Genomic DNA, 24,926 nt, shown 5'->3' on the forward strand with positions numbered 1-24,926 from the left:
GTTCTAGATCTCTGAAGTATGCCATTGGTATTTTAATGGGAAGTGCGTTGAATTTATAGATTGCTTTGGGTAGTATGGGCATTTTAATGATGTTGATTCTACCAATCCATGAACACGGTAGGTTCTTCCATCTGTTTACCTCTTCCTCTATATCTTTTTTCAACCTCCTGTAGTTTTCTGAGTAGAGGTCTTTTACCTCTTTAGTTAAGCTTATTCCTAGGTAGCTTAATTTTTTTGGTGCGATGGTCAACGGGATTGTTTTTATAATCTCTCTTTCTGAAAGTTCACTATTGGTGTATAGAAATGCCTCAGATTTCTTGGGGTTAATTTTGTATCCTGCTACATTGCCAAATTCATGTATTAAGTCTAGTAGCTTTTTGATGGAGTCTCTAGGGTTTTGTATATATAATATCATGTCGTCTGCAAATAAGGACAGTTTTACTTCCTCTTTTCCAATTTGGATGCCTTTTATTTCTTCTTTTTGCCGAATTGCAATGGCTAACACTTCCAGTACTATGTTGAACAGGAGTGGTGAGAGGGGGCATCCCTGTCTTGTTCCTGTTCTTAGGGGAAATGGTGTTAGTTTTTGTCCATTGAGTATGATGTTGGCTGTGGGCCTGTCATATATGGCTTTTATTATGTTGAGGTATGATCCTTCTACTCCCGCCTTACTGAGAGTTTTTATCAAAAATGGGTGTTGAATTTTGTCAAATGCTTTTTCTGCATCAATTGATATGACCATGTGGTTTTTTTCTTTCAATTTGTTTATGTGATGTATCACCTTTATTGATTTGCAGATATTGTACCATCCTTCCATCCCTGGGATAAATCCTACTTGGTCATGGTGTATGATCTTTCTGACGTACTGCTGGATCCGATTTGCTAAGATTTTTGTTGAGGATTTTGGCATCTATGTTCATGAGGGATATTGGCCTGTAATTCTCTTTCATTGTGTTGTCTTTACCTGGTTTTGGTGTTAGGGTGTTGCTGGCTTCATAGAATGAGCTTGGAAGTGTTCCTTCCTCTTGAATTTTTGTAGTAGTCTGAGGAGGATAGGTTTTAGTTCTTCCTTGAATGTTTGGTAAAACTCCCCTGTGAAGCCGTCTGGTCCTGGGCTTTTGTTTGATGGAAGCTTTTTGATGACTGCTTCAATTTCTTCCAAAGTTATTGGCCTGTTGAGATTTTTAGATTCTTCCTGATTGAGTTTTGGAATGTTGTATTTTTCTAGGAATTTGTCCATTTCCTCCATGTTGTCTAGTTTGTTGGAGTAGAGCTGTCCATAGTATTTTTTAACAATCATTTGTATTTCTGTGGGGTCTGTTGTTATTTCGCCTCTATCATTTCTGATTTTGTTTATTTGGGTCCTCTCTCTTTGCTTTTTGGTGAGTCTGGCTAGAGGGTTGTCAATCTTGTTTATCCTTTCAGAAAACCAGCTCTTTGTTTCATTGATTTTCTGTATTGTTTTTTTGGTCTCTAAGTCATTTATTTCTGCTCTAATCTTTATTATCTCCTTCCTTGTGCTCACTCTGGGGTTTTCTTGTTGCTCTCTTTCTATTTCTTTGAGTTGTAGAGTTAGATGATTTACTACCATTTTTTTCTTGTTTTTTGAGATAGGCCTGTAGAGCTATAAACTTCCCTCTCAGGACTGCTTTCATTGTGTCCCATAGGTTTTGGAATGTTGTGTTTTCATTGTCATTATTTTCCTGGATGTTTTTAATTTCTTCTTTGATCTCATTGGTAACCCAATCAATATGTAAGAGCATGCTATTCAGCTTCCAGGTGTTTCAGTATTTTGGGTTGTTTCTATTTCTAATATTATGCCATCGTGGTCTGCAAAGACGCTTTTTATGATTTCAATCTTCTTGAATTTGGGGATACTTTGCTTGTGACCCAATATATGGTCTATTTTTTTGAATATGTGTTGTGAGCACTTGAGTAGAATGTATATTCCGTGGCATTGGGGTGGAGTGTTCTGAAGATGTCTATTAAGTCCATCTGATCTAGTGAGTCATTTAGGATTGCTGTATCTTTGCTGATTGTTTGTCTAGAGGACTTATCCAGTGCTGTCAGTCGTGTATTAAAGTCCCCTACTATGATTGTTTTGTTGTTGATCGCTCCTTTGATATCATCCAGGAGTTTTTTTTATGAATTTGGGTGCTCCTGCATTGGGTGCATATATGTTTACCAGGGTTATATCTTCTTGTTGTATTGATCCCTTTAGTATTATGAAGTGGCCTTCCTTATCTCTTGATATGGCCTTCACTTTGAGGTCTATTTTGTCCGATATAAGTATTGCTACCCCAGCTTTCTTTTCCTTTCCATTTGCCTGGAAGATATTTTTCCATCCTTTCACTTTCAGTCTGTCTGAGTCCCTTCTAATGAGGTGGGTTTCTTGTAGACAGCAGACTTATGGGTCATGTTTTTTTTTTATCCATTCTGCCACTCGATGTCTTTTGGTTGGAGCATTTAGTCCATTTACGTTTAAAGTTATTATTGAAAGGTATTTGTTTGTAGCCATTTCTTTTTTTGTGTGGCTGTTTTCTTTCTGAGCTTTTTATTTTTTTAAATATATTTTATTGATTTTTTACAGAGAGGAAGGGAGAGAGATAGAGAGTCAGAAACATCGATGAGAGAGAAACATCGATCAGCTGCCTCGCGCACATCCCCCACTGGGGAAGTGCCTGCAACCCAGGTACATTCCCCTGACTGGAATCGAACCCGGGACCCTTCAGTCCACAGGCCGACGATCTATCCGCTGAGCCAAACCGGCTTTGGGGCTTTTTATTTCTTATTTTTGTACCAGTCCCTTTAGCATTCCTTGCATTGCTGGTTTGGTGGTGATAAACTCCCTTAGCCTTTTTTTGTCTGTGAAGCTTCTTATTTCCCCTTCACATTTGAATGATAGCCTTGCTGGATAGAGTATTCTTGGATTCAGTCCTTTGTTTTGCATCACTTTGTAAATTTCTGTCCATTCTTTTCTGGCCTGATGTGTTTCTGTTGAGAAATCATTTGACAATCTAATGGGAGATCCCTTGTATATAACTTTCCTTCTCTCTCTTGCAGCCTGTAAGATTCTCTCTTTGTCCTGAGCATTTGCTGTGGTAATTATGATGTGTCTTGGTGTGGGTCTTTTCGGGTTCACCTTGTTTGGGACTCTCTGGGCTTGTGTGACTTTTTTCTTCCCCACCTCAGGAAAGTTTTCTGATATTATTTCTTCTAATAGGTTTTCTAATCTTTGTTCATCTTTCTTTTGTTCTGGTACCCCTATTATTCGTATGTTGTTTCGTTTCATGTTGTCCCAAAGCTCCCTTAGGCTCTCCTCCTGTCTTTTAATTTGTTTCTCCAATTGCAGTACAGTTTGGGTGTGTTTTGCTTCCTTGTCTTCTAGTTCACTAATTCGGTCCTCTGCTTCTCCTAGTCTACTGTTGATACTTTCAATGGTGCTTTTCATTGCAGCTATAGCACTCTTCATTTCTTCTTGTGTCTTACTTAAGTTGTTGATTTTTTCATATGTTTCTTCTAGCTTCTTCCATATGTTATTGATGTTTTCATCTGTTTCTTCTTGCTTCTTGCAGAGGTTGTCGATTTTTTCCTCCATCCGGTTTATGCACTCTAAGACCCTTATTCTGAATTCTTTTCTGTCATGTTGCATGCCTCTGTATTACTTAGCTGCTTTTCCGGAGAGTCCTCCTTCTCTTTCCTTTGGGGGTTTCTTTGTCTACCCATGTTTGATCTCACTGACATATCTGGAAGTTGAGTCGTTCAGTGGTTGCTCCCTTCGTGGCAGTGACTCCTTGGTCTGTTGTTGCTCTTCGGAAAGTTGCAGTAGCAGCTGCTCCTCAGTTGGCAGCAGCTCCTCGGTGGGTGCTGTTCACGGCTGTGGTGGCTCTTCTGGCTTATAGGGCGAGGTTTCACGTACAGCCGCTGTTCCTCAGCAGAGGGTGTGGTGCTCAGGATGTTGCTGTTGCTTGGATCTGCTACGTTGATTTAAAGGCACAAAATACAACACAACAAGGCACCATGTACCAGGCACTATACACAAATATATTCACAATATTAATAACCCCAAATAAAGGTGATCACCCGAATTAAGAGAATTAGGGGATAAGGAAGAAGGAAAAGAAAAAGATAAAAGAGAAAAAAGAAAAGAAATGTTGGGACCAAAAAAAGGAGTGCAAAAAAGGAATTGGGTAAAAGGAGGGGGGGAAATAAAAGTGAGAAAAGAAAAGAAAAGAAAAAAAAGCGAAAAGAGAGAATGAAGTTGAAGAAGGGAAGAGACTTTTTATATGAGGAAGATACTCCTATAGAACCGCTACTAATCCCAACAACTTCCAGCAACAGCTCCCTGGAGATGAATCCAAACTAGAAACAACCAAAAATATAACGATGAAAATAGAATGGAGAACACTACTCCCAAAATAAAATAAAGAGAAAATAAAATGGCACTTTAAAAAATGGTAAAATGGTAGCAGTAATAATACTGGTAAAAAATCAGAAGGTAGTAATTAAAAGGGTAAAATCAGGTGATGGAAAAAGAAGAAAAAAATTGGTTTCTTAGGTAAAAGGTGAAAAAAGAAGAAAAAAAAAAAGCAGTAGTTAAGGTCCTTCGGTTCTTCTATTCTTCAGTGTGGCTCGCCTTAGACCTGCCAGGTATTCAGGAGAGTGTTGAGTTTTCCTGCGATACACTGTTCCTCTGTGTTGTAAACCACAGTCCTTATTTTAAAGCAGGCCATATTTGTTTCCCAGACTCCCTTATTTTGTGTTTAGCAAAGAGTCAGTTTGTGGGTCAGCCTCTGGGTGGCAGTGTTCTGGGGTTGGCCTCTGAGGCTATAGGGCCTCTCTGTCCAGTGGAAGATCACTGCCCAGAGCTGGCTGCGTAATACTTAGTTACCGGCGCTGTGTTGTTGCTGGGATTGAAAATTCCTCTATAGGCAAGACCCTGTTAACTCCCAGGGACTGATCAGGTTATTTTAATCCTTGATTTCATTCAGGGTGGAATCTGGGTGTGGCTGTGCTCCTTGCCTGGGGGCTGGGGGGCGGAGTCTCACTCTCCTGAGAGAATGGCTGCCCCATTCCTCGGCTCAGAGGTGTCTCAGCACTCAATTCACCACCACCTCTCCCGGCCCCCCTTCTCTCCTCAGTCTCTCCCCAGATTCCACTCCTCCGCACACTCTCCCTCTCTTCAGCACAGGTGAGTGTCTGTATCCGAGATGTCCCATGAACAGGATTCAGTGAAAACAAACAAACAAACGCCGGCCGCAGAAACGGGGAAGGCTTGGTTTCTGTAAGCTTCTTCTCTTACTGGGACTGCATGGCCTGGTCAGCTCTTCAGGCTGTCCCCTTTAGGCTCAGTCCTCCGTGATCACAGAACACAGCTCTCAATTCCCCGGGCGGCTCCAGGAATCCCGGGGTTCTCCAATCCTCCATCAGGGGCTGTGCCTGTCCCAAGGGGCGCGGCATTCTGCCACGCTGTCTCCCTCCGACACTCTGGCCTCAGAGGTCTGGCAAACTTTCCTGCCCAAATCCCTGTTTTTTTGTACCTTTCCAGGGGAGTTATGCTCTTCCCGGCTAAAAATTGTCTCACCAGCTGAGCAATTTCTCCAATTCGGGGTGGGTGTTATTAGTTTCTGCTGCTCACTCCATTTGCTCCGGGACACGACCTGGGATGCATCTGCCTATATCGCCGCCATCTTCCGTCTCCTAGAATCTACTCCTCCAAATTAAACTTACTTTTGATGACTTTAAGGCAAGGGGAATTTCATACAGCCTTCATCTCTCAATGTTCAGGAATTCCCAGACAAATTTGAGGCTGAGCACTTGGAAAATACTTCTGCTCTTCCTTTTTGACTCTGTGTACTTTCCAAATGGATCACAGTCACTCTCCTTGGCTCAGTGTGGCACCATCAAAAGACTTAAGAGTTCCTGCCTTCTCCCTGGGGAGGAAAGAAGACTGAAATATACTTTCAGAGAACGAGGTTGCCCAAGGGACTGATTCTGTTTTGCCTGAATCTAAGCACTAACAGGAAAAGATGTCAGCTTGGGAGCTGCACAGAACAAAGGTGGCAATTTGGACTAGCCGCACACTTGCTAGCCAAAGTCCCTCCCCCCAGCTCAGCATATAATGAGCAGAAAAAAATCCTCCACTCCCAGCTTTTCCCTGAAGGTGTAATGTGCCTATAGGCCCAATTTTCAAACTCAATAATTTGGTCCTCTGCTTCTCCTAGTCTACGGTTGGAACCTTCTATTGTGTTTTTTATTGTAGCTGTATCACTTTTGATTTCCTCTTGATTCTTACATAAGTTGATTTTCTCATCTAGCTGGTTTAGGAACTATATGATCCTTACTCTGAATTCTTTTTTTCCGACCTATTGCTTGCCTCTGTTTCATTTAGTTCCTTTCCTGTTAACTCCTCTTCTTTCCTTTGGGGGTTGTTTCTTTTTCTTCCCATTTTTGCTCTCTCTTTCTGACCCTGGGCACACTGCTTGGGGTTTGGGAGGTTGAGTAACTCTCAGGGCAATGGTCCAGAAATCATTAGCCTATAAAGCTGGGTCTGCCTTGAATCTCACACCTATATTGTCTCTTCTGCATTTTGTTCCCTTTTCCCATGCATCTGGTACCTCTGTTGCCTGCTTCAGATGCTCAGGGTAGTGAGAGAGGGTGCACAGTTCCTCTGATGTGTGACTCCCTGTGAGTACCCAGAGCCCTCTGACATGCAATTCACTGTGCAGCCCTGACACCCGTTGGCAGCGCACTTGTGGCACAGTCCTGTGGCCCCTGGCTAGGCACACTGGCTTGCTTGGGGTCAACCTGGCAATACTTTCCCATGGCCGGGAGTCAGGCATGTGCTGGATTGCTTTAGGTAGCCCCTGCAAGTCTCTCCCAGGGGCCAGGGCAAGCAGGTGCATTTTGCTCTGTGTCACACAGTCCTGGCTTTCTTGTAGCCTGGTGTGAGACCTGTGCTGGGTTGCTCCAGTTCACCCCTCCTTATCATGGGGCCTGGGCTGGTTTCCCTGTGTCACTCAGATCGCTCTCCCATGTTACCCGGAGTGAGGTGCACATTGGGTTGTTCCAGATGGCCCTGGCAGGACTATCTCGGGTTCTGGGGTGGAATGGGCATGGGTTGCTCTGTGTTGCACATTCAGAGCTCCCCTATGGTGTGTCCTGGGTTGCTCTGGGTTGCCTCGACAGCAAGTCCTGGTGCTGGGGGTGGAGCGGGTGCAGGGTGGCTCTGGGCCAGCCTAGCAGCATGGTTCTTGGGTCCAGGGTGGTGGTGAGGAACAGGGTTCCTCCTGGCTTGCTCTCACTGTGGGATTCTAGGATGCTGTGTCCCAGTGGCTGGAGAGGAGGCCTGGTTCAGGAGCTCACTCTTGTGGCCCTCACCCTGCAGACTACTGGGAGCCTACCAGGAGGTACTGCAGCACTCACTGCCAGTGCACGGTGGTGCTTCCATGTGGTTTATGGCTGGCAAGCGGTGTTCTCTAGGCAAACTCTGACCTTCCTTATTGAAAACTGTCTCCTCAGCTGTGTCTAGTTTATTAATTCAGGGTGGATGTTCCCTGATTTAGTTGCTTTTCTGGCCTGGCCCTAAGAGGAGGGGCACAACACTGCTGCCTATTTGGCTGCCATTTTCTATCCTCTAGTGCTTTATTTAAGTTGTAATTTTTATCTGGTTGTAGGAGGCTGTAAGTACAGGCATTTACCTACACTGCTGTCTTGGTTATCCACCCAATGTAATTTTTAAAATGGTATAAAGTTTGGCTACATAAACAAACCTTGAATAAGATTGTGAAATATTTACACCTGGTTGTTTTTTGGTGGTGGGGTTGAGAGATGATATACCCCATACTTATCAGTGAGACTGAAAGCTTTTCCTTTAAGATCAGAAACAGGACAAGGATGACCATTCTCACAACTTCTGTTGAACAATATACTGGAGGTTCTAGCAAATACAAAATGTTAAGACAATCTCAAGAGATTAAAAAACACACATTTGACATAATTCAAGAACCCTTCATGATAAGAACACTCCACAAATTTGGAATATTAAAAACTTCCTCACCTGGTAGAGTATGTATATTTTAAAAACCATGGCTAGCATTATACTAGTGGTCTTAATGCCTGAAAGCTTTCCCCCTAAGATCAGGAACAAGACAAGCAAGCCTGCTTTTATTACTTCTATTCAACATTTTACAGAACTTCTCGTGAGGGCAAGGAAGAGAAATAAAAGAAACCCAGAATGTCAAGGATGAAATCAAACTATCCCTACTTTCAGATGATAGAGTCCTGAATACAGAAATTTCTAAGGAATCCTCTAAAAAACTATAGGGACTATTAAATCAGTTCAGTTTAGCAAGGCTTCAGAAGTAAAGATCAACATACAAAAATAATTATCTTTCAATAAGATAAAAATAACCCAAAAATGAAATCAGTAAAATAATTTCCATTTAGAACAGCATAAAAAAAAGAATGAAATCTATAAAAGAAATTAACAAAAGAGCCCAGTCAGTTCGGCTCAGTAAATAGAGCATCCACCAGGCAGACTGAAGTGTCCCAGGTTCAATGATTCTGGTCAAGAGCTCATACCTCAGTTGCAGGATCAATTCCCGCCCCTGGTTGGGGCACTGGTGGGAGGCAACCAATTAATGTGTCTTTCTCACATCAATGTTTCTCTCTCTGTCTGTCTCTCCTTCTCCCTTCCACTGTCTGAAAAAATAATCAGTGGAAAAATATTCTCGAGTGAGTATTAACAACAAAACTAACAAAAGATGTGTGAAACTTATACACTAAATACTTCATAGTGTTTTATAACATATTAAATAAAAATAAATACAGCAATATCCTCTGCTCATGTACAGGATGACTTAATATTGTTGGGGTACTACTCCCCAAATTGATCTGCAGCTTCCAAAATATTTATCCAAGGGAGAGAGAGAATGGATTTCTTACTTCATGTCTCAGTTAAAACTGCTTGAAAAAGCAATGCTTTGTATACTACGGACATGTATTAATTTAATAAAAATATAAACTTAAAGGAAGATATAAACATGATAAATAATGAGGTTAATTATAAGCATATATCAAATTTTGAACCACAGAATTTTTACCTCTTGAAATCTTTCCTGCAATAGCATTTAACTGTTTAGTAATAAGACTTATTTCATCACTCTATGTGGGAACCACTCATGCTCTTTGGCTCTAAACTTTAATTTTTGAAAATGTTTTTCTTTGTCATTGCATTTATGGAACCAGTTGCATATCCCAATCAGGTCATATTGAAAATAAAGATCAACTACTACATTCATTATTCTTTTGTCTGTGTTTTACCAAATATATTTGTACTGGCTGTCTAAAAGATTCATATACAAATCATATAGCTAAGTAGTAACTTAAAGAAAAATATTGTGAATTTTAAAAATTACACAACCCAAAATCATTTCAAAATTGTCAAATACAAAGAAGAAAAATAAGGAGAAAAAACAGTCATATTCAATAATATAACCCTCAAGTAGCTTTTCTTGATTTTTCAGTGTCTAATTTTCCATATTTATTTATCTAGAAAAATGGAAAACATATTCACAAATCTTTATGACGTTTGTATAAGATGTAAACAATTTGGAAAACAGAAAGGAAATCTGTCCAATATGTAAATTGTAGTTTTATAATTTATTTCCCAAGTAATTATGGGTGTTTTATACTGATTGCTCCACTCATGTTATGTTTAATATCTTAAATGGTGGTGATTATGTTGTAAATTAAGATTACTGCAATAAAACTGCATAATGAGTAAATGTTCTCACTGCAGCACTTTGCAGATTTTTTTCTATCTAATGTACCTCATCTTTATGGATATTTGTATTTTATTTTTTAAAACAAAAATGTTGGATTACTCTAATTGGTTATAATTTGTTTCTTTCATTTACTCCATTAGATACATCTCTCACATATTTTTCCTAAGACCTTAGCACATACATAAAAACTTGTCATTGACTAGACCACAAAGAAGGCTTAAATCTTAATTAGAAGAAACTCTACCCATCACATTTTTTGAACAGGGAAAGAATCAAACTCAAACTTAATGACCCAAGCTTTAATTTAAAAAAAAAAAATGGAAAAGGGCACTCCTGCGCTTTTGGCTTCAAAGACAGGAAGTCAGGAGGCAATAGCAGTTGGAACTCCCGTGACACAAGAATGGGGCTCTACGCAAGCCTACTGTGACGTCATGGAAGCTCCTGGAGAAAAACAGCCACAGCTTTCTAAGTCACACTAAGGGGCGCTGTGTGGGAACCTCTGGGGCAGTGGTACACCGGTTCACTGGAAGATCTTATAGCCATGAGCAGTAAGGAATATTTCAAGGGTGGCCGCTCTGGCCACTGGGTCCGGGGATGCCCCAGAGGGGAACAAGCTCCAGGGAGAAGAGCTAGTGGCCGTGGCAGAGGTTGTCAGTACAGTTCTGCCACCCTGTCTGACATCTGTTACCGCTGCGGTGAATCTGGTCATCACGCTAAGAACTGTGACCTTCACGAGGACATCTGCTACAACTGTGGGAGAAGTGGCCACATCGCCAAAGACTGTGTCGAGCCGACGCGTTCAAGAGAGCAGTGCTGTTGCACTTGTGGCAAAGCAGGTCATCTGGCTCGTGATTGTGACCGTCAGGAAGAGCAGAAGTGCTACTCGTGTGGTGAATATGGTCACATTCAGAAAGACTGCGCCCAAATCAAGTGCTACCGGTGTGGCAAGAACGGCCATATGGTCATCAACTGTCCCAAGACAATGAAGATCAAGTGCTATCGTTGTGGAAAGTCTGGGCATATAGCCCGGGATTGCCCCACTGAAGATACAGCTTAAATTTTTCCTTTGTGGCCCCCCCCCCCTCCTTTTTGCTGATTGATAATTGTAGTATTTTCTCTGAAACCTCTTCATTGACCAACGATTGATAAATGAAAACTACTCCTAGGCCAGTTAACTTTAATCACCATCTTTAAAGGAGGAAAAGGTTTGTGGAAGTCTTATAATTAATGTTTCTGCACCACTAGTGAATTCGCTTATTGAACAGTAATTCTGAGCCTAAGGCAATTTCTAGGTCCCTTTGATGTATTTTTATTTAAGCTTTAATTAAGACCTACTGTGTGCCAGCTACTATTGCAGGAGTTTGGGATGCATCAGTACATAAATCAGACCAAGTTTGAGGACACGGACCTAGAATCTATGAAATAAAATATGTAGTGTCTCAGATGAAGATAAATTGCTACAGAGAAAAAGAACACCAGGTAAAAGGATAGAAATTATGTGTGTTGGCGGGGGGGCCACACGTGATTCTGTTTTAGAGAAAAAGGCACCCTGAGGAAGCGACATTTCCTCAGAGATTCATTGCATAAATAAAGCTGATTCTCGAAATGACTGTGATCTTGACAAAGTAACTCTAATTTATCATGTATTGATTGCTTTTAATTATCTGACTTTATTACCTTTTAAGTAACATTAAAAGAACTTTATCTGATCTTCCCTAGTTTAATGAAACCAGCAACATATGTATAATGTGTTTAAAGAGCTTATAGGGAAAGAGAGCAATGAGAAAAAAACCAACTAAATAAAACAAACCTAAGCAGCAAATTGTGGACATAAATATATTGATGGCAAAATTTGGATTTCTATTCTTTAAAAATCTAAGACCATAAAAATTAAGATTGAACATAGATTGGGCCTTCAGTAATTTCCAAAATACACATATTCATAGATACAATATTATATTTATATTTAGGAGTTTCTGGAAAATGTGTTTTCACAGATATGAAAAAGTTCAGTTTCATAGGCTGAAATCTATTTTTAAAAATAGTATCTGAAAAACAACTGAATTTCTATAAAATATAAAAGGCACTTTGAAACTGTAAATAAAACCTGGGATAGGGGGAGGATACTATTGTGCCATGGCCCGCCCCGTTCCTCCACCGCAGCAGCCACTGCCGCTCCCGCCGCCTATTGTAGTTTATTTCTAATATTATGCCATTGTGATCTGAGAAGATGCTTGAAATGATTTCAGTCTTCTTGAATTTCAAGAGGGTTTGCCCGTGTTCCAATATGTGTTATATTTTTGAAAATGTCCCATGTGCACTTGAGACGAATGTATATTCGGTGGCCTTGGGGTGAAAAGTTCTCAAGATGTTGATTAAGTTCATCTGATGTAGTGAATCATTTAGGATTGCTGTGTTTTGGGGGTTTTTTGCTGATTTTTTGTCTGGAAGATTTATTCAGTGATGTCAATTAGGTATTAAATTTCCCTACTATGATTGCATTACTGTCGATCGCTCCCTTGATATTTTCTAGAAGTTTTTTTTTTCTTTGTGTATGTATTTGGGTGCTTCTCAATTGGATGCATATATGCTTACCAGAGTTATTTCCTCTTGTTATATCAACCCCTTTGGTATTATGAAGTGGCCTTCCTTATCTCTTGTTACGGCCTTCACTTTGAGGTTTATTTTGTCAGGTATAAGTGTTCGTACCCCAGCTTTTCTTTAATTTCCATTTGCCTGAAAGATATTTTTCCATCCCTTCATTTTCAGTCTGTGTGAGTCCTTTGTTCTACAGTGGGTCTCTTGTAGACAGCATATATATGGGTCATTTTTCTTATTCATTTAGCCAATTTATGTCTTTTGATTGGAGCGTTTAGTCCATTTTCATTTAAGTTTGTTATTGATAGGTACTTGTTTGTAGTCATTTCTGCTCTTTATATCTGTGTTCCTTCTTCCCTTTGTATTTCTTCTTTTTACAATAGTCCCGTTAGCATTTCTTGCATTGCTGCCTTGGTGGTAATAAACTCCCTTAGACCTTTTTTGTCTCTGAAGCTCTTGATTTCCCTTTCAATTTTGAATGACAGCCTGGCTGGACAGAGTATTCTTGGATTCAGTCCCTTGCTTTGCAGCACTTTGTATTCTTGATTCCATTACCTTCTGGCCTGATGTGTTTCTATTGAGACATCCTTTGATAATCTAATGGGAGATCCTTTGTAGGTAACTCTCTGTTTCTCTTTTGTAGCCTTTAAGGTTCTCGCTTTTTCATTAGTATTTGCCATTGTAATTATGACATGTCGTTGTTTGGGTCTCTTTGGGTTCATATAGTTCGGTACTCTGTGTGTTTTGTGTCTTTCTTTTCTTCCCTAAATTAGGGAAGCTTTCTGTCATTATTTCTTCAAATAAGTTTTTAAATCCTTGCTCCTCTTCTTGTCCTTCTGGCACCCCTATGATACGTATATTACTTCATTTCATGTTTTACCAAAGCTCCTTTAGCCTCTCTTCCTACTTTCTAATCTTTTTTTTCTCCAATTGCTGTTGAGGTTGGTTGTGTTTTTCTGCCCTATTTTTTTTTTTTTTTTTTTTTTTTTTTTTGCTTAAAGGATTACAAAGTGTATTACATATGTGTCCGTTTTTTCCACCCTACCTAGACAGTGCCCTAGCCTCCCCTATCCCCAGTGTCTTATGTCCATTGGTTATGCTTATATGCATGCATACAAGTCCTTTAGTTCATCCCTTACCCCCCTACCTTCTGCCCCCCAACCCTCCCCGGCCTTCCCGCTGCAGTTTGACAATCTGTTTGAGGCAGCTCTGTCTCTTTATCTATTATTGTTCAAAAGTTTATAATGGTCTCTATTATCCATGAATGAGTGAGATCATGTGGTATTTTTCCTTCATTGACTGGCTTATTTCACATAGCATAATGCGCTGCAGTTCCATCCATGAAGTTGCAAATGGTAAGAGTTCCTTCCTTTTTAGAGCAGCATAGTATTCCATCGTGTAGATGTACCACAGTTTTCTAATCCATTCATCTACTGATGGGCACTTAGGCTGTTTCCAGATCTTAGCTATGGTGAACTGTGCTGCTATGAACATAGGCGTGCATATATCCTTTCTGATTGGTGTTTCTGGTTTCTTGGGATATATTCCAGAAGTGGGATCACAGGGTCAAATGGGAGTTCCATTTTCAGTTTTTTTAAGGAAACTCCATACTGTCTTCCATAGTGGCTGCACCAGTCTGCATTCCCACCAGCAGTGCACAAGTGTTCCTTTTTCTCCACATCCTCTCCAGCACCTGTCATTTGTTGATTTGTTGATGATAGCCAGTCTGACAGGTGTGAGACGGTACCTCATTGTTGTTTTGATTTGCATCTCTCGCATGATTAGTGACTTTGAGCATGTTTTCATATGTCTCTTGGCTTTTTGAATGTCCTCTTTTGAAAGGTGTCTATTTAGGTCCTTTGCCCATTTTTTGATTGGATTGTTTATCTTCCTTTTGTTAAGTTGTACGAGTTCCCTATAAATTTTGGAGATTAGGCCCTTATCAGATATGACATTGGCAAATATGTTTTCCCACACAGTGGGTTTTCTTGTTGTTTTGTTGGTGGTTTCTTTTGCTTTGCAGAAGCTTTTTATTTTGATGTAGTCCCTTTTGTTCATTTTCTCTTTAGTTTCAAGTGCTAGGAGCTGTATCAGTGAAGAAATTGCTTCGGCGTATGTCTGAGATTTTGTTGCCTTTGGATTCTTCTAGAATTTTTATGGTTTAATGTCGTACATTTAAGTCCTTTACCCATTTTGAGTTTATTTTTGTATATGGTGTAAGTTGGTGGTCTAGTTTCATTTTCTTGCATATATCTGTCCAATTTTCCCAACACCATTTATTGAAGAGACTATCTTGGCTCCATTGTATGTTTTTACCTCCTTTGTCAAACATTAATTGAGCATCTTGGTTCGGGCCGATTTCTGGGCTCTCTATTCTATTCCATTGATCTGTACATCTATTCTTGTGCCAGTACCAGGCAGTTTTGAGAACAGTGGCTTTGTAATACAACTTGATATGTGGTATTGAGATCCCACCTAATTTGTTGTTTTTCAGGATTGCTGCAGCTATTCGGGGTCTTTTTTTATTCCAGATGAATTTTTGGAGAGTTCGTTCTAGATCTCTGAAGTATGCCATTGGTATTTTAATGGGAAGTGCGTTGAATTTATAGATTGCTTTGGGTAGTATGGGCATTTTAATGATGTTGATTCTACCAATCCATGAACACGGTAGGTTCTTCCATCTGTTTACCTCTTCCTCTATATCTTTTTTCAACCTCCTGTAGTTTTCTGAGTAGAGGTCTTTTACCTCTTTAGTTAAGCTTATTCCTAGGTAGCTTAATTTTTTTGGTGCGATGGTAAATGGGATTGTTTTTATAATCTCTCTTTCTGAAAGTTCACTATTGGTGTATAGAAATGCCTCAGATTTCTTGGGGTTAATTTTGTATCCTGCTACATTGCCAAATTCATGTATTAAGTCTAGTAGCTTTTTGATGGAGTCTCTAGGGTTTTGTATATATAATATCATGTCGTCTGCAAATAAGGACAGTTTTACTTCCTCTTTTCCAATTTGGATGCCTTTTATTTCTTCTTTTTGCCGAATTGCAATGGCTAACACTTCCAGTACTATGTTGAACAGGAGTGGTGAGAGGGGGCATCCCTGTCTTGTTCCTGTTCTTAGGGGAAATGGTGTTAGTTTTTGTCCATTGAGTATGATGTTGGCTGTGGGCCTGTCATATATGGCTTTTATTATGTTGAGGTATGATCCTTCTACTCCCGCCTTACTGAGAGTTTTTATCAAAAATGGGTGTTGAATTTTGTCAAATGCTTTTTCTGCATCAATTGATATGACCATGTGGTTTTTTTCTTTCAATTTGTTTATGTGATGTATCACGTTTATTGATTTGCAGATATTGTACCATCCTTCCATCCCTGGGATAAATCCTACTTGGTCATGGTGTATGATCTTTCTGACGTACCGCTGGATCCGATTTGCTAAGATTTTTGTTGAGGATTTTGGCATCTATGTTCATGAGGGATATTGGCCTGTAATTCTCTTTCATTGTGTTGTCTTTACCTGGTTTTGGTGTTAGGGTGTTGCTGGCTTCATAGAATGAGCTTGGAAGTGTTCCTTCCTCTTGAATTTTTGTAGTAGTCTGAGGAGGATAGGTTTTAGTTCTTCCTTGAATGTTTGGTAAAACTCCCCTGTGAAGCCGTCTGGTCCTGGGCTTTTGTTTGATGGAAGCTTTTTGATGACTGCTTCAATTTCTTCCAAAGTTATTGGCCTGTTGAGATTTTTAGATTCTTCCTGATTGAGTTTTGGAATGTTGTATTTTTCTAGGAATTTGTCCATTTCCTCCATGTTGTCTAGTTTGTTGGAGTAGAGCTGTCCATAGTATTTTTTAACAATCATTTGTATTTCTGTGGGGTCTGTTGTTATTTCGCCTCTATCGTTTCTGATTTTGTTTATTTGGGTCCTCTCTCTTTGCTTTTTGGTGAGTCTGGCTAGAGGGTTGTCAATCTTGTTTATCCTTTCAGAAAACCAGCTCTTTGTTTCATTGATTTTCTGTATTGTTTTTTTGGTCTCTAAGTCATTTATTTCTGCTCTAATCTTTATTATCTCCTTCCTTGTGCTCACTCTGGGGTTTTCTTGTTGCTCTCTTTCTATTTCTTTGAGTTGTAGAGTTAGATGATTTACTACCATTTTTTTCTTGTTTTTTGAGATAGGCCTGTAGAGCTATAAACTTCCCTCTCAGGACTGCTTTCATTGTGTCCCATAGGTTTTGGAATGTTGTGTTTTCATTGTCATTATTTTCCTGGATGTTTTTAATTTCTTCTTTGATCTCATTGGTAACCCAATCAATATGTAAGAGCATGCTATTCAGCTTCCAGGTGTTTCAGTATTTTGGGTTGTGTCTATTTCTAATATTATGCCATCGTGGTCTGCGAAGACGCTTTTTATGATTTCAATCTTCTTGAATTTGGGGATACTTTGCTTGTGACCCAATATATGGTCTATTTTTTTGAATATGTGTTGTGAGCACTTGAGTAGAATGTATATTCCGTGGCATTGGGGTGGAGTGTTCTAAGGATGTCTATTAAGTCCATCTGATCTAGTGAGTCATTTAGGATTGCTGTGTCTTTGCTGATTGTTTGTCTAGAGGACTTATCCAGTGCTGTCAGTCGTGTATTAAAGTCCCCTACTATGATTGTTTTGTTGTTGATCACTCCTTTGATATCATCCAGGAGTTTTTTTTATGAATTTGGGTGCTCCTGCATTGGGTGCATATATGTTTACCAGGGTTATATCTTCTTGTTGTATTGATCCCTTTAGTATTATGAAGTGGCCTTCCTTATCTCTTGATATGGCCTTCACTTTGAGGTCTATTTTGTCCGATATAAGTATTGCTACCCCAGCTTTCTTTTCCTTTCCATTTGCCTGGAAGATATTTTTCCATCCTTTCACTTTCAGTCTGTCTGAGTCCCTTCTAATGAGGTGGGTTTCTTGTAGACAGCAGACTTATGGGTCATGTTTTTTTTTTATCCATTCTGCCACTCGATGTCTTTTGGTTGGAGCATTTAGTCCATTTACGTTTAAAGTTATTATTGAAAGGTATTTGTTTGTAGCCATTTCTTTTTTTGTGTGGCTGTTTTCTTTCTGAGCTTTTTATTTTTTTAAATATATTTTATTGATTTTTTACAGAGAGGAAGGGAGAGAGATAGAGAGTCAGAAACATCGATGAGAGAGAAACATCGATCAGCTGCCTCGCGCACATCCCCCACTGGGGAAGTGCCTGCAACCCAGGTACATTCCCCTGACCGGAATCGAACCCGGGACCCTTCAGTCCGCAGGCCGACGATCTATCCGCTGAGCCAAACCGGCTTTGGGGCTTTTTATTTCTTATTTTTGTACCAGTCCCTTTAGCATTCCTTGCATTGCTGGTTTGGTGGTGATAAACTCCCTTAGCCTTTTTTTTGTCTGTGAAGCTTCTTATTTCCCCTTCACATTTGAATGATAGCCTTGCTGGATAGAGTATTCTTGGATTCAGTCCTTTGTTTTGCATCACTTTGTAAATTTCTGTCCATTCTTTTCTGGCCTGATGTGTTTCTGTTGAGAAATCATTTGACAATCTAATGGGAGATCCCTTGTATATAACTTTCCTTCTCTCTCTTGCAGCCTGTAAGATTCTCTCTTTGTCCTGAGCATTTGCTGTGGTAATTATGATGTGTCTTGGTGTGGGTCTTTTCGGGTTCACCTTGTTTGGGACTCTCTGGGCTTGTGTGACTTTTTTCTTCCCCACCTCAGGAAAGTTTTCTGATATTATTTCTTCTAATAGGTTTTCTAATCCTTGTTCATCTTTCTTTTGTTCTGGTACCCCTATTATTCGTATGTTGTTTCGTTTCATGTTGTCCCAAAGCTCCCTTAGGCTCTCCTCCTGTCTTTTAATTTGTTTCTCCAATTGCAGTACAGTTTGGGTGTGTTTTGCTTCCTTGTCTTCTAGTTCACTAATTCGGTCCTCTGCTTCTCCTAGTCTACTGTTGATACTTTCAATGGTGCTTTTCATTGCAGCTATAGCACTCTTCATTTCTTCTTGTGTCTTACTTAAGTTGTTGATTTTTTCATATGTTTCTTCTAGCTTCTTCCATATGTTATTGATGTTTTCATCTGTTTCTTCTTGCTTCTTGCAGAGGTTGTCGATTTTTTCCTCCATCCGGTTTATGCACTCTAAGACCCTTATTCTGAATTCTTTTCTGTCATGTTGCATGCCTCTGTATTACTTAGCTGCTTTTCCGGAGAGTCCTCCTTCTCTTTCCTTTGGGGGTTTCTTTGTCTACCCATGTTTGATCTCACTGACATATCTAGAAGTTGAGTCGTTCAGTGGTTGCTCCCTTCGTGGCAGTGACTCCTTGGTCTGTTGTTGCTCTTCGGAAAGTTGCAGTAGCAGCTGCTCCTCAGTAGGCAGCAGCTCCTCGGTGGGTGCTGTTCACGGCTGTGGTGGCTCTTCTGGCTTATAGGGCGAGGTTTCACGTACAGCCACTGTTCCTCAGCAGAGGGTGTGGTGCTCAGGATGTTGCTGTTGCTTGGATCTGCTACGTTGATTTAAAGGCACAAAATACAACACAACAAGGCACCATGTACCAGGCACTATACACAAATATATTCACAATATTAATAACCCCAAATAAAGGTGACCACCCCAATTAAGAGAATTAGGGGATAAGGAAGAAGGAAAAGAAAAAGATAAAAGAGAAAAAAGAAAAGAAATGTTGGGACCAAAAAAAGGAGTGCAAAAAAGGAATTGGGTAAAAGGAGGGGGGGAAATAAAAGTGAGAAAAGAAAAGAAAAGAAAAAAAAGCGAAAAGAGAGAATGAAGTTGAAGAAGGGAAGAGACTTTTTATATGAGGAAGATACTCCTATAGAACCGCTACTAATCCCAACAACTTCCAGCAACAGCTCCCTGGAGATGAATCCAAACTAGAAACAACCAAAAATATAACGATGAAAATAGAATGGAGAACACTACTCCCAAAATAAAATAAAGAGAAAATAAAATGGCACTTTAAAAAATGGTAAAATGGTAGCAGTAATAATACTGGTAAAAAATCAGAAGGTAGTAATTAAAAGGGTAAAATCAGGTGATGGAAAAAGAAGAAAAAAATTGGTTTCTTAGGTAAAAGGTGAAAAAAGAAGAAAAAAAAAAGCAGTAGTTAAGGTCCTTCGGTTCTTCTATTCTTCAGTGTGGCTCGCCTTAGACCTGCCAGGTATTCAGGAGAGTGTTGAGTTTTCCTGCGATACACTGTTCCTCTGTGTTGTAAACCACAGTCCTTATTTTAAAGCAGGCCATATTTGTTTCCCAGACTCCCTTATTTTGTGTTTAGCAAAGAGTCAGTTTGTGGGTCAGCCTCTGGGTGGCAGTGTTCTGGGGTTGGCCTCTGAGGCTATAGGGCCTCTCTGTCCAGTGGAAGATCACTGCCCAGAGCTGGCTGCGTAATACTTAGTTACCGGCGCTGTGTTGTTGCTGGGATTGAAAATTCCTCTATAGGCAAGACCCTGTTAACTCCCAGGGACTGATCAGGTTATTTTAATCCTTGATTTCATTCAGGGTGGAATCTGGGTGTGGCTGTGCTCCTTGCCTGGGGGCTGGGGGGCGGAGTCTCACTCTCCTGAGAGAATGGCTGTCCCATTCCTCGGCTCAGAGGTGTCTCAGCACTCAATTCACCACCACCTCTCCCGGCCCCCCTTCTCTCCTCAGTCTCTCCCCAGATTCCACTCCTCCGCACACTCTCCCTCTCTTCAGCACAGGTGAGTGTCTGTATCCGAGATGTCCCATGAACAGGATTCAGTGAAAACAAACAAACAAACGCCGGCCGGAGAAACGGGGAAGGCTTGGTTTCTGTAAGCTTCTTCTCTTACTGGGACTGCATGGCCTGGTCAGCTCTTCAGGCTGTCCCCTTTAGGCTCAGTCCTCCGTGATCACAGAACACAGCTCTCAATTCCCCGGGCGGCTCCAGGAATCCCGGGGTTCTCCAATCCTCCATCAGGGGCTGTGCCTGTCCCAAGGGGCGCGGCATTCTGCCACGCTGTCTCCCTCCGACACTCTGGCCTCAGAAGTCTGGCAAACTTTCCTGCCCAAATCCCTGTTTTTTTGTACCTTTCCAGGGGAGTTATGCTCTTCCCGGCTAAAAATTGTCTCACCAGCTGAGCAATTTCTCCAATTCGGGGTGGGTGTTATTAGTTTCTGCTGCTCACTCCATTTGCTCCGGGACACGACCTGGGATGCATCTGCCTATATCGCCGCCATCTTCCGTCTCCTAGAATCTACTCCTCCAAATTAAACTTACTTTTGATGACTTTAAGGCAAGGGGAATTTCATACAGCCTTCATCTCTCAATGTTCAGGAATTCCCAGACAAATTTGAGGCTGAGCACTTGGAAAATACTTCTGCTCTTCCTTTTTGACTCTGTGTACTTTCCAAATGGATCACAGTCACTCTCCTTGGCTCAGTGTGGCACCATCAAAAGACTTAAGAGTTCCTGCCTTCTCCCTGGGGAGGAAAGAAGACTGAAATATACTTTCAGAGAACGAGGTTGCCCAAGGGACTGATTCTGTTTTGCCTGAATCTAAGCACTAACAGGAAAAGATGTCAGCTTGGGAGCTGCACAGAACAAAGGTGGCAATTTGGACTAGCCGCACACTTGCTAGCCAAAGTCCCTCCCCCCAGCTCAGCATATAATGAGCAGAAAAAAATCCTCCACTCCCAGCTTTTCCCTGAAGGTGTAATGTGCCTATAGGCCCAATTTTCAAACTCAATAATTTGGTCCTCTGCTTCTCCTAGTCTACGGTTGGAACCTTCTATTGTGTTTTTTATTGTAGCTGTATCACTTTTGATTTCCTCTTGATTCTTACATAAGTTGATTTTCTCATCTAGCTGGTTTAGGAACTATATGATCCTTACTCTGAATTCTTTTTTTCCGACCTATTGCTTGCCTCTGTTTCATTTAGTTCCTTTCCTGTTAACTCCTCTTCTTTCCTTTGGGGGTTGTTTCTTTTTCTTCCCATTTTTGCTCTCTCTTTCTGACCCTGGGCACACTGCTTGGGGTTTGGGAGGTTGAGTAACTCTCAGGGCAATGGTCCAGAAATCATTAGCCTATAAAGCTGGGTCTGCCTTGAATCTCACACCTATATTGTCTCTTCTGCATTTTGTTCCCTTTTCCCATGCATCTGGTACCTCTGTTGCCTGCTTCAGATGCTCAGGGTAGTGAGAGAGGGTGCACAGTTCCTCTGATGTGTGACTCCCTGTGAGTACCCAGAGCCCTCTGACATGCAATTCACTGTGCAGCCCTGACACCCGTTGGCAGCGCACTTGTGGCACAGTCCTGTGGCCCCTGGCTAGGCACACTGGCTTGCTTGGGGTCAACCTGGCAATACTTTCCCATGGCCGGGAGTCAGGCATGTGCTGGATTGCTTTAGGTAGCCCCTGCAAGTCTCTCCCAGGGGCCAGGGCAAGCAGGTGCATTTTGCTCTGTGTCACACAGTCCTGGCTTTCTTGTAGCCTGGTGTGAGACCTGTGCTGGGTTGCTCCAGTTCACCCCTCCTTATCATGGGGCCTGGGCTGGTTTCCCTGTGTCACTCAGATCGCTCTCCCATGTTACCCGGAGTGAGGTGCACATTGGGTTGTTCCAGATGGCCCTGGCAGGACTATCTCGGGTTCTGGGGTGGAATGGGCATGGGTTGCTCTGTGTTGCACATTCAGAGCTCCCCTATGGTGTGTCCTGGGTTGCTCTGGGTTGCCTCGACAGCAAGTCCTGGTGCTGGGGGTGGAGCGGGTGCAGGGTGGCTCTGGGCCAGCCTAGCAGCATGGTTCTTGGGTCCAGGGTGGTGGTGAGGAACAGGGTTCCTCCTGGCTTGCTCTCACTGTGGGATTCTAGGATGCTGTGTCCCAGTGGCTGGAGAGGAGGCCTGGTTCAGGAGCTCACTCTTGTGGCCCTCACCCTGCAGACTACTGGGAGCCTACCAGGAGGTACTGCAGCACTCACTGCCAGTGCACGGTGGTGCTTCCATGTGGTTTATGGCTGGCAAGCGGTGTTCTCTAGGCAAACTCTGACCTTCCTTATTGAAAACTGTCTCCTCAGCTGTGTCTAGTTTATTAATTCAGGGTGGATGTTCCCTGATTTAGTTGCTTTTCTGGCCTGGCCCTAAGAGGAGGGGCACAACACTGCTGCCTATTTGGCTGCCATTTTCTATCCTCTAGTGCTTTATTTAAGTTGTAATTTTTATCTGGTTGTAGGAGGCTGTAAGTACAGGCATTTACCTACACTGCTGTCTTGGTTATCCACCCAATGTAATTTTTAAAATGGTATAAAGTTTGGCTACATAAACAAACCTTGAATAAGATTGTGAAATATTTACACCTGGTTGTTTTTTGGTGGTGGGGTTGAGAGATGATATACCCCATACTTATCAGTGAGACTGAAAGCTTTTCCCTTAAGATCAGAAACAGGACAAGGATGACCATTCTCACAACTTCTGTTGAACAATATACTGGAGGTTCTAGCAAATACAAAATGTTAAGACAATCTCAAGAGATTAAAAAACACACATTTGACATAATTCAAGAACCCTTCATGATAAGAACACTCCACAAATTTGGAATGGAAAAGAACTTCCTCACCTGGTAGAGTATGTATATTTAAAAAACCATGGCTAGCATTATACTAGTGGTCTTAAAGCCTGAAAGCTTTCCCCCTAAGATCAGGAACAAGACAAGCAAGCCTGCTTTTATTACTTCTATTCAACATTTTACAGAACTTCTCGTGAGGGCAAGGAAGAGAAATAAAAGAAACCCAGAATGTCAAGGATGAAATCAAACTATCCCTACTTTCAGATGATAGAGTCCTGAATACAGAAATTTCTAAGGAATCCTCTAAAAAACTATAGGGACTATTAAATCAGTTCAGTTTAGCAAGGCTTCAGAAGTAAAGATCAACATACAAAAATAATTATCTTTCAATAAGATAAAAATAACCCAAAAATGAAATCAGTAAAATAATTTCCATTTAGAACAGCATAAAAAAAAGAATGAAATCTATAAAAGAAATTAACAAAAGAGCCCAGTCAGTTCGGCTCAGTAAATAGAGCATCCACCAGGCAGACTGAAGTGTCCCAGGTTCAATGATTCTGGTCAAGAGCTCATACCTCAGTTGCAGGATCAATTCCCGCCCCTGGTTGGGGCACTGGTGGGAGGCAACCAATTAATGTGTCTTTCTCACATCAATGTTTCTCTCTCTGTCTGTCTCTCCTTCTCCCTTCCACTGTCTGAAAAAATAATCAGTGGAAAAATATTCTCGAGTGAGTATTAACAACAAAACTAACAAAAGATGTGTGAAACTTATACACTAAATACTTCATAGTGTTTTATAACATATTAAATAAAAATAAATACAGCAATATCCTCTGCTCATGTACAGGATGACTTAATATTGTTGGGGTACTACTCCCCAAATTGATCTGCAGCTTCCAAAATATTTATCCAAGGGAGAGAGAGAATGGATTTCTTACTTCATGTCTCAGTTAAAACTGCTTGAAAAAGCAATGCTTTGTATACTACGGACATGTATTAATTTAATAAAAATATAAACTTAAAGGAAGATATAAACATGATAAATAATGAGGTTAATTATAAGCATATATCAAATTTTGAACCACAGAATTTTTACCTCTTGAAATCTTTCCTGCAATAGCATTTAACTGTTTAGTAATAAGACTTATTTCATCACTCTATGTGGGAACCACTCATGCTCTTTGGCTCTAAACTTTAATTTTTGAAAATGTTTTTCTTTGTCATTGCATTTATGGAACCAGTTGCATATCCCAATCAGGTCATATTGAAAATAAAGATCAACTACTACATTCATTATTCTTTTGTCTGTGTTTTACCAAATATATTTGTACTGGCTGTCTAAAAGATTCATATACAAATCATATAGCTAAGTAGTAACTTAAAGAAAAATATTGTGAATTTTAAAAATTACACAACCCAAAATCATCAAATACAAAGAAGAAAAATGAGGAGAAAAAACAGTCATATTCAATAATATAACCCTCAAGTAGCTTTTCTTGATTTTTCAGTGTCTAATTTCCCATATTTATTTATCTAGAAAAATGGAAAACATATTCACAAATCTTTATGACGTTTGTATAAGATGTAAACAATTTGGAAAACAGAAAGGAAATCTGTCCAATATGTAAATTGTAGTTTTATAATTTATTTCCCAAGTAATTATGGGTGTTTTATACTGATTGCTCCACTCATGTTATGTTTAATATCTTAAATGGTGGTGATTATGTTGTAAATTAAGATTACTGCAATAAAACTGCATAATGAGTAAATGTTCTGACTGCAGCACTTTGCAGATTTTTTTCTATCTAATGTACCTCATCTTTATGGATATTTGTATTTTATTTTTTAAAACAAAAATGTTGGATTACTCTAATTGGTTATAATTTGTTTCTTTCATTTACTCCATTAGATACATCTCTCACATATTTTTCCTAAGACCTTAGCACATACATAAAAACTTGTCATTGACTAGACCACAAAG

General features: G+C 40.4%; 1 protein-coding gene across 1 annotated transcript; it reads left to right on the forward strand.

Moving 5' to 3' along the window:
• Nucleotides 1-10,329: 10,329 nt before the first annotated feature.
• On the forward strand, nt 10,330-10,845 carry LOC132224192 (CCHC-type zinc finger nucleic acid binding protein-like). Its single transcript, XM_059679297.1, has one exon. The coding sequence runs from the start codon at nt 10,330-10,332 to the stop codon at nt 10,843-10,845; it is 516 nt and encodes a 171-aa protein (XP_059535280.1).
• Nucleotides 10,846-24,926: the final 14,081 nt, after the last annotated feature.

The sequence above is a fragment of the Myotis daubentonii genome, chromosome X (assembly GCF_963259705.1).
Source record: "Myotis daubentonii chromosome X, mMyoDau2.1, whole genome shotgun sequence".
NCBI classification, from domain to species: domain Eukaryota; kingdom Metazoa; phylum Chordata; class Mammalia; order Chiroptera; family Vespertilionidae; genus Myotis; species Myotis daubentonii.